This window comes from Habropoda laboriosa, unplaced genomic scaffold, assembly GCF_001263275.1.
Source record: "Habropoda laboriosa isolate 0110345459 unplaced genomic scaffold, ASM126327v1 scaffold123, whole genome shotgun sequence".
Classification (NCBI taxonomy): domain Eukaryota; kingdom Metazoa; phylum Arthropoda; class Insecta; order Hymenoptera; family Apidae; genus Habropoda; species Habropoda laboriosa.
In genome coordinates this window covers 139,843-149,032 of record NW_017100236.1, presented here as the reverse complement: position 1 = coordinate 149,032, position 9,190 = coordinate 139,843, and the positions used below count along the sequence as shown (strand labels likewise).

At 32.8% G+C, this 9,190-nt stretch overlaps 3 protein-coding genes across 3 annotated transcripts in view; 2 read left to right on the top strand and 1 right to left on the bottom strand.

Annotated features, from left to right (window-relative positions):
* LOC108571640 (estradiol 17-beta-dehydrogenase 11) overlaps window positions 1-575 on the top strand; it is an 11,066-nt gene extending 10,491 nt beyond the window's left edge. The window contains exons 6-8 of the mRNA XM_017933730.1: window positions 75-157; window positions 228-344; window positions 425-575. Coding sequence (XP_017789219.1) covers window positions 75-157; window positions 228-344; window positions 425-575 — 351 coding nt within the window. The remainder of the gene's footprint in view (window positions 1-74; window positions 158-227; window positions 345-424) is intronic.
* Window positions 576-819: 244 nt separating this feature from the next.
* On the bottom strand, window positions 820-2,532 carry LOC108571653 (chitinase domain-containing protein 1). Its single transcript, XM_017933744.1, has 7 exons — window positions 2,405-2,532; window positions 2,188-2,334; window positions 1,877-2,057; window positions 1,700-1,809; window positions 1,472-1,626; window positions 1,038-1,367; window positions 820-961 (listed from the first exon to the last, which is right to left on the bottom strand). The coding sequence occupies exons 1-7, from the start codon at window positions 2,519-2,521 to the stop codon at window positions 820-822; spliced, it is 1,182 nt and encodes a 393-aa protein (XP_017789233.1). The 5' UTR covers window positions 2,522-2,532.
* A 445-nt stretch (window positions 2,533-2,977) lies between these two features.
* LOC108571677 (ubiquitin carboxyl-terminal hydrolase calypso) lies at window positions 2,978-7,273 on the top strand. Its single transcript, XM_017933779.1, is given in 7 exon segments — window positions 2,978-3,070; window positions 3,399-3,613; window positions 3,697-4,454; window positions 4,536-4,669; window positions 6,314-6,418; window positions 6,508-6,824; window positions 6,902-7,273. Coding segments are annotated over 7 exon segments (1,821 nt in total). The 5' UTR covers window positions 2,978-3,012; the 3' UTR covers window positions 7,136-7,273.
* Window positions 7,274-9,190: the final 1,917 nt, after the last annotated feature.

The following is a 9,190-nucleotide window of genomic DNA, read 5'->3' as shown; positions in this document are numbered from 1 at the left end:
TCCCTCACTATTTTTTTTTTTTCTTTTTTGTTAATGATAGTTTTTTCTGTAATCATTTCTTATGATATCCCTAGGCTCATGGATATGATGGAATTCATGCCACTTTAGTTTGTCCTTATTTTATCAATACAGGAATGTTCCATGGAGTGAAACCCAGGTATATATTTTTATGAAACTTCAATTTTTATTAAGGTGATCTGGTATATGTAAAAATGTATGATTTGTAGATTGATGCCAATGTTAGAACCTGAGTATGTAGCTCAAGAAGTTGTGTCAGGAATATTGGTGAATCAGATAATGGTTATACTACCTGAAAGTGTTAGATATCTTTTACCACTCAAATGGTAAGTTACAGGAATTTTTTATATTTCAAATACTATAAAAAAAAAATTGACAACAATGACCTTTTTTTTTTTTATAAAAGCTTATTGCCAGCAAAAATGTGCTGGGCTCTAATGTATCATATTATACGTGGACCTCAATCTATGATGATGTTCAAGGGAAGAAAGGAAAAGCAAATATTGAAAAACAATAATAACTTAGCTGTAATGTCCAAAGAAGTACATGTACACTAATCTATGGAGCTTCGTTCAAGTTCGATAATAATTTACGATTTAAAGTACAACAAATGCATGAAAAACAAATATTGTCTAGATCGTACTTATAAGTATTATTAGAAGTAGTTATGGTTACATGCACAGCAGGAAGTTCATTCACTATTATATTAAGACTGAACATTTATTTATACGTATAAATTGCGTTTGGTAATTATTCTTATTTTTTAAATACCAAGTATGTTTGTAATATATGTAAAAAAATTTACAATAAATCGTAAAAATAATGTAATCCCTGACCGAGCTCCCAAATAGATATACCTGTACCTAATTCCGCTGCGAGATCCAGTCGGTGTAAAATAGAATATAACGTGGGATAAAAGATAATTCCACTGCTCCCTGATGATCTGAAATACATCCTCAAGTTTTATATTGAAGCAGTTTCTCTCAAATAATAAATTCTCTTACAATCCTGAGTCTTACTTCACTTCAAAAAAGTGTTCTTTGCTGTTATCATCCCACTGAATTTTCCCTTTGTAGGACTCCAGAATTTTTAGATAATCTGAACCTAAGATAGCACCTCCACCTTCAGGGGTATAATTGTATCCATAGAAATTAAGACCTAATAATATTTGAGCCCTTTTAGGACCCTCTTCAGGTACTAGTAATTCTACACATTCCCTCATCCAATCAATGGGACTATTAGGTCCAGGACGTTGAATGCTTGAATAGTCATATGTCATTAAAGAGAATGCTTTTAAATATGGTGATAGCTCATTGAAATTCTCTTGATTAAATAACTGAACATTTACACTGAAAGGTTGAAAAATAAATGTGCTTGATTCTAGTTTTACTTTATAAATTATATACAGAGTAAGAATAACAATTTACCTACAATAAAAAGTAGTAAGACTTACCCCCTTGATGGTGGCACTGCCAGAATTGTATCTAAATTATTTTTCTTTAACTGTTGAGCAATAGATTGAATCAGTGATATAACAATCTGTGTATCCACACCTGCTAGGACAAACTGATTCCATATTTCCAAAACATATCCATCAAAATGGAAGTTCTAGAATATTATATCATTCTTACTAAAACAGTATTGTAAATATTTAATGTATAGTGCATATTTGTACGTGTACCTTTGCAGTATCTATGAGTGCTGAAATTACAGCAGTTAGTCTGTGCGTGTCACTGTACAATTTAATAATATCATTAATTGACCAGTGTTCAAACAACACTCTTGTTAAGACTGTAAATAGTTTTACACATCTTTATTAGTAAAAGATTATTAACACTTTATTAAAAATTTGATTTACCTTTTACAGAATGACCCTCATTATTTGCTGTTCTGATTTCCTTCAGCCATTTTTTCTGAACATCATGAGTTGACAGCTTATATGTCGATGCATTGCCTTCAGGAAATGCTAACCATACTGGCGAAAGCATTGTGAATTTTCCATGGAATATTTTGGAAACTTCAAATCCATTGTTATTCCACTGAAATAGGAAAATATAGTTTTAGTTAAGTCAGAATATATCACATCTTGCAATTAAATTGTTCTGTGTAATCAAATATTTATTTTTATTTGTTTTCATCATATTTTTTACAATCAATCAAGAAACTTACCGGTGTGATATATCCCAAAACATCTCCAGTAAATTTTCGATTGGTTGTGTTAGAAAAATAGAATCCAGACTCTCGAATAATATCCTGTATTTTGAGGTTTTTCACCACTAAATTCCTCATAAAAACATCCTGACCCACAGGACCTTTCTAAAATCCCAATATGTACAAAATTAAATACATCGTTCCCAAAAATTTATTATAATTCTATTTTTTCTACCTTATTTTCAATTTTTCCTTTGCTTTTTTTACTAATTTTATCTTTGGGTGGTGACAATGTACATTCTGATAATTGAACGAATAATAATAACCCAATCGTTAATGCAAAAATATTCATAATAATTGATTATTTTCAATAGCAAGTATTCGAAATCATTAATTATTACTTCGTCACATACGTGGCTAAAGTATCATTCAAAGGATATTGTTGGAATTGTGAATAGAATGCGCTACTGTCAATTTATATACATATAATTATATATACCTAATGGAATAATTTGCATTAAATTATATTTTTGATCCTACATTTATGTGTGATATCAGATATATACAATACAAAATTTTGTTAAAAATTGGAACAAAATCGTGTACGCCAATGCTAAATTCCCTTAACTGTACTCTAAATAGAGCAGTGTAAAATATATATAAAAAAAAAAATAAAAATGATTGGAAATTGCATTAACACTTCTTTAAGCATTTTTTACCACGTGACTAGGTCACATGATATGTGTTTTGATGTAACATGGCGCCTTTAATTGTCACTGTGTAATAAAATTTCTAAAAGGATGTGAAATTTTGTTAAGTGTTGAATTTGAAACTCAACACAGAATGCCAGTTGATATAAATCGATTAACGGAAGGTTGGCTAGAACTGGAAAGTGACCCAGGTATAAAGTAATGGTCATGCGAGTATGTCATTTTAATGACGATTAACACCAAAATATCTGAATGCGTTACGAGAGCACAGTAGTTTTTGTTGACGTAGTACTAAAGATTACATTCTACGCAATAGAGGTGCAAAATTTATAGTACATTTGATAAAAAAATATTTTGAAGTGTTTTTGTCTCATTTCACTATATTTGTATACAATCATCATATGTATAGCATATTCTAATATTATTGGAGCAAAATGAATAAATGTTTTTCTTTTTTTTTGTAATATTAGAGGTACAATCTATATAAGGATATTATATACAGATATTTTATATTGCCAGGTTTATTCACACTGCTATTGGAGGATTTTGGAGTGAAAGGTGTACAAGTAGAAGAAATATATGATCTGCAAAAATCATTAGAAGGTCCAGTATATGGTTTTATATTTTTATTTCGTTGGATAGAAGAGAGAAGGTCTAGACGCAAAGTTGTAGAGCAAGATGAAAGTTTTGTGAAAGATGAAGAAATTGTTAACAATATATTTTTCGCACAACAGGTACATTCATTTTTTATAAAGATACTTTATATGTATGAATAACATGTAAAAATTTATTTTTTAAATCATCCATTGTATTATAGGTTGTGCCCAACAGTTGTGCTACCCATGCACTATTATCTGTGTTACTTAATTGCCCAAATATTCATTTGGGTACAACTTTATCCAGATTGAAAATGCACACATCTGGTATGTGTCCAGAAAATAAAGGATGGGCAATTGGTAATACACCTGAATTGGCTTGTGCACATAATTCACATGCAATGCCTCAGGCCAAGAGACGTCAAGATAAGAATACTGGAGTTTCAACTGGTAGATTTACAGGGGAAGCTTTTCACTTTGTTAGTTATGTACCAATTAATGGTAGACTATTTGAATTGGATGGTTTAAAACCATATCCCATGGACCATGGTCCATGGAAGGAGCATGAAGAGTGGACAGAACAATTTAGGAGAGTAATTACGGATCGTTTGGGAATGGCAACAGGGGAGCAATTGCAAGATATAAGATTTAATTTAATGGCTGTTGTCCCGGATCGTCGACTTGCTATCTCACATAAATTAACAATGTTGAAAACTAATAGACAAATAGTATTAGAAGCGTTGCAACAACTTGTTAAATTAAGTCATCCAGATGGAACGGAAAAAAATTCGAATGATTCCGAGAAATCGGATAAATCGTATGAAAAAAAGAGTAAAACAGAAGATGAAAATGCCTTGCCTAATAAATCAGAAATTGATGAGTCTTCAGTGCCAACTATCACAGTTGAAAGGAACAGTGATACTGTAACAGATACTGAAGAGCCAGCTTCAAGTTTAACTTCTGGAAAGACTGAACCAAAGTAGGTAAAATGTGATTTGACAATACTTATAGAGTATTTTATTATTCAGATAAATTTATAATATATACATAAATGTTTTAGTGGTATGGAAAAAGTAGTAATGTGTGCATTGGATTATGCTACTCCTCTCAGAATTCAGACTTCGCCGGCACATAGTTCGTCTAGTACGGACACATCATCCGAAATAGGATCCGCATTTAATTCTCCAACACAAGGTAAGCGGAAATATATTTCTCTCTTATGTTGTTCTACAGAGACGTTTCGTCGTACAAACCTTCTTAGTTTGGCAAAATAATAAGCTGTTTGGACACGTCATTCTTATGGATTTGAAATTCTGCGAATTTCCTCCAGCAGAATAACAAATATAATAACGTGATTCAGACGTGGGATCTTTCATTTTTCCCTGTTCGGTACATATATTTTTGTTTGGCATATTTAACTGCAATATATTTTCCAAACCTCCTGATGAATCTACTTCCTCTTTTCTATTTTCTATACATTTATTGTAAGTCTCCATATCACATGTTTTTGCATATTTGTTAAAGGCAGTATACAATGGGCATAAATATTCTATTACAGAAACCATTTGTGGTTCACATATGTAATACCTAATACAATCAGTCATATTTGGCATTCGAATATTTTTTATGCATGGAATAACGTGAACAAATTGCGAATCTAAACGATAACCTAATGATTTGTATTTTTCAACAGTTAAATATTGTTTGTTTCCTGCATTATCAGAAATTAAAATTATATTGTTGTTATCGTCTAAATTTTCGAACACCATTTGCAATACATCGCTTGAACTTTCCATATTTGACACACTTGCATTCAATTTATCTGCAATATTTTCTTTTATAATTGCACTGTCTTCAGTAACATTCTGTAATTTTGCACCAGTTATAATGGTGTTTTGTAAATTATTATTTTGCTGAATATAATTCTGTATAAGGTAACTGGATAATGGCAAGTTTGAAGCAGGTCTTGAAGGTGTAGATAATGATGATACTAAGAATTCTAAGGGAATAGTAATCTCTTTGTAAATTAGCAAATGATGTACCAATTTATTCAGCATTGAATCTGTATTGATTGTAGAAACATTATTTGCATTATTTTCGATTGTTTCCTCAAATTCTATCAGAGGATATGGAGTTGCTATTTCTTGATTAGATTCATCAGGAATGCTATCAGTGGTATATGATGAATCAATAAGCTCAGAAAAATTCAAAGGATCTTCGGTTGATCGCATGTAACTAGTTTCATTTGGATCAAGTAATTCAGGGGTATCATACCTCTTTGTTATATAAGATGATTCTGTTGATAGTGTGTCACATGCCCAAGAATCACCAGGTAGAACACACATTCTTAAATATGGTTGAAATATCTGAAGATGGAAATGTTCGAGAGTCTCAAAGAATAGAAAATTTATTTCAGTTAATGATGTTAACATAGTGATTATCTTACCAAGCCTTCTGTGCATTTACTAGGCACCCAAACATAACCACCACCAGGCAAATTCACGCAACTGTAAAATATAGTGCAACTAATGGAATGAGGCTTCCTTGATTCTGGACATTTTGATGACTCAGCCATAATAAGAATAGAATATAGAACAAAAATTATCAGTCTCATTTTATTGTACTGTCTTACATGCTGTTGTATGGCAGACTAAAATTCCAGTGGCTCTGGTATTATTTGCTTTTCACACATTCCCCCATTCTTCATTTCCTTTGACACCTCTGAAGTACAGTTATTTGACCTATCCTTTTGGAATATTTTACTGTTTCTCATGATATGATCAGAAAAGTTTATTTCATGCAATATATTGTTTTCATTAATATATCTCTGATTCATAGCATGGGGGTGGAATTCTGGTCAGAGCAGTCCAACATCCACAAAAGATTTCAAAAAGTTTGTTGTAATTAGAGTCTCTGGAGATGAGAAGAATGAGGCAGGTTTAAGTACGTATTTTGTCATTGTTTCGTTATGTTTCTCGAATATGGTGTATTCTCAAACTATAGTAGTAAATGAAATCTATGTCCATAAGTAGGTCGTTCTCTTGGGAACATTAATATAAACGGAAAAAGATTAGTTTCCGACAGTGGGCACTTACATAAAAAAGTTTGCCTGTCTGGAGAAGTTAGAATACCTCATGCCAGAGTAAAGACTAGTAACGGGGATACTGTTACTGAAGAAAAGAAGGTCGAAAAAATCGATCCGAAATTATGTTCGAAATATCCGGAATTATTCGAACCGCATACGTTCGCGCCCAAAGATCTTCTAGCGTTATTGAAAAATTTAGAACACGAAATAAGTATTTGTGAAACTAGTTTAAAAGATGAAAATGATAAGAGGAATAAGTACAAGGTAATAGTCTTGAACTGACCATACATATGAGTAACATTTGTGATATAAAATATTATAAAAATATTATTTTATTTTAGATTGATGATTGTCGTAGGACGCATAATTACGACGAGTTTATTTGCACCTTTCTTTCGATGCTTTTTTTTTGTCAGTGAACAGGGTTCACAGGTAAGAAACTTTATTATAATACCAATTAAGGATGCAGATTATTTAATGTACAAAATATTTGTAGATCTTCAAAGAAGACAGATACTCGTCCTAACTCTTCGCGCAGACGACGAGGTAGAACCAAGTGCAAAAAACGGAAATAATCTTCAAATTAAATTAAAGCAAAAAAAATGGAGTTGTTATTCCATCTATCGAATTGTCAATACTGAAAAATTCTTGGAATCATGGCAAGAACATAATTTCAAGAAGATAAGGGGCATGTAAAAAATTGTTGAAACAAAAGGGAGCATGGATTGTGTCATTCTTCGCAATATTTATGTATTGAGACGCTGAATCATCGGCACTTTTACTTTTTAACGAGGATAGATATTTTTTTAGACAATCTATTTGATTCGTCGGCAGTGCTGACCGTAATTTTTTTACGTTCAAAATTCAATTTCTGCACAGTGTTGATAATTATACGTTTACGATTGTACAAATTAACTTTACGATATTTTTTTTTATATTAACGCGTGCTATCTATTTACCGTCACTGTATTTATAGACATTGTGAATCGTGTACCCTTTTGGGTATGCTTCAATAATTTTTATCCTTTACACCTATTACGTTATTTCTTATGAAATACATAATTTCTTAGATACGAATGTATAGCATGTATTTATTTTTTACGTTGTGTTAAAGTTTTACTTTGATGGGTAAAAGATACAAAATGATGATAAACCAAACATTCTCCAATATTGTCAAAAACATTGAAAATATTTATTTCGGTATTCATATACAAGTACACTACACGCTGTGGATATGTCCCTTAGATCTAAATACTTATATCTCCGTACAGCCGGAGAAAGGAGGATAAAAAAAAAACTCATCTTGGAATCATGTTTATCGTGGACAACGGTCGACCGAGTCTCTCTATAAGTCGCTTTACCATACTGTATAGGAACTGTATTCGAAACGTTCTCAAAGAAGCTATTTCAGGGTACAAGTATACAAGGAGACACGATGTTTCGGTAGTGTGATATTATCGTTGAAAGTTCCTTCTCCGGCCGATGATCGGTTTATTCGCCTTCAATATTTCTGCGCCACATTGTTTTTTCTCATCGGCACGAGTAGCGTGCTTTTTGGCAAAAGTAAGAAGAAAGGTGCAGTTATGTACAAATATATTGATTCATGGTCGCCGTTGGTCGAAGGTAACGTTTTCTCTTGTGGGCAAGTAAGTCGTGAGATAAAAAGGTTATTTGGAATTCGCGAGCAAGAACCTGCGACGATCACCACACGCAACGGTTCATGTGGTATCCTCTTACTTTCTTTAATCACAAACGTGACTGATCACGAGCTCAAACATTCGTTATTTACAAAGCGCACGTCTTTCTCTCGTCCTCGTGCTTCTTAATCTTGGCCTGTTAGAAAAAATCTGTAGCTTTTAACTGCGAGATACAACGTTTCATCTTCGTTACTATAGGCACTCGTGGTATGTTACAGTAAATCAACTGCAGAACGATGCAATCGATATTATGACAGTCGAGCTAGGGATCGAGTATTCGATATTAAGAAAGAAGAAAAGTACATTTAAATTGAAGCAAGTCATTAATGAGCACATTCGTCCGACAGTTGATGAAAGAAACATTAATCATACTCGTATCACTGCACGACGTGTGATCACTATTATAACGACCCCCTTTCACTCTGAGCAAAACTGTGAAACGTTCAAGCGGCGGCAGTATAAAACAAAAAAGAGAGAAAAAAAAAACTAATTCATCGAGTATCGTCGTCGGCAGTCGTTCGCAGAACATTATCGATAATCATATTAATACAAACATGTATAAAATATAGAAAATTCACGCGAGGAAAGTAACAACGTAAAAAATACAAACGAGTGAGAAAAGTAGGGTTAGGGGAGAGTACAGAGAGGGGGGAATAAACACAGATACGAGATCCTTCCGCGAATAACGCCGATCACGATTAAATACAGTCTTGTGATGTGTCTTAGAAATCTTAAGAAACGTTTAAACGCCGCAGATCTGCAATCACACGTCTGGATCTGCTCAGAGACATATTCGAACCATGTTCGAACATGATACAGTTTTGAGCCTAGTCCGCAATACGTTCCTCTCGACATTGTAAACGCCACAGAAAAGTAGTGCGATCGCCGCATCTAGGTCTCGATTATTTATGGTTGGCGCAGTTGTTTCCCGTG

Excerpts from the sequence above, each read along its gene's own strand:
- LOC108571653 (XM_017933744.1), bottom strand. The coding sequence starts at position 2,521 with ATGAATATTTTTGCATTAACGATTGGGTTATTATTATTCGTTCAATTA. Across the intron at positions 2,335-2,404 it reads AAGGAAAAATTGAAAATAAG|AAAGGTCCTGTGGGTCAGGA; the intron begins GTAGAAAAAATA and ends TTGGGATTTTAG. Across the intron at positions 962-1,037 it reads GAACACTTTTTTGAAGTGAA|ATCATCAGGGAGCAGTGGAA; the intron begins GTAAGACTCAGG and ends GATGTATTTCAG.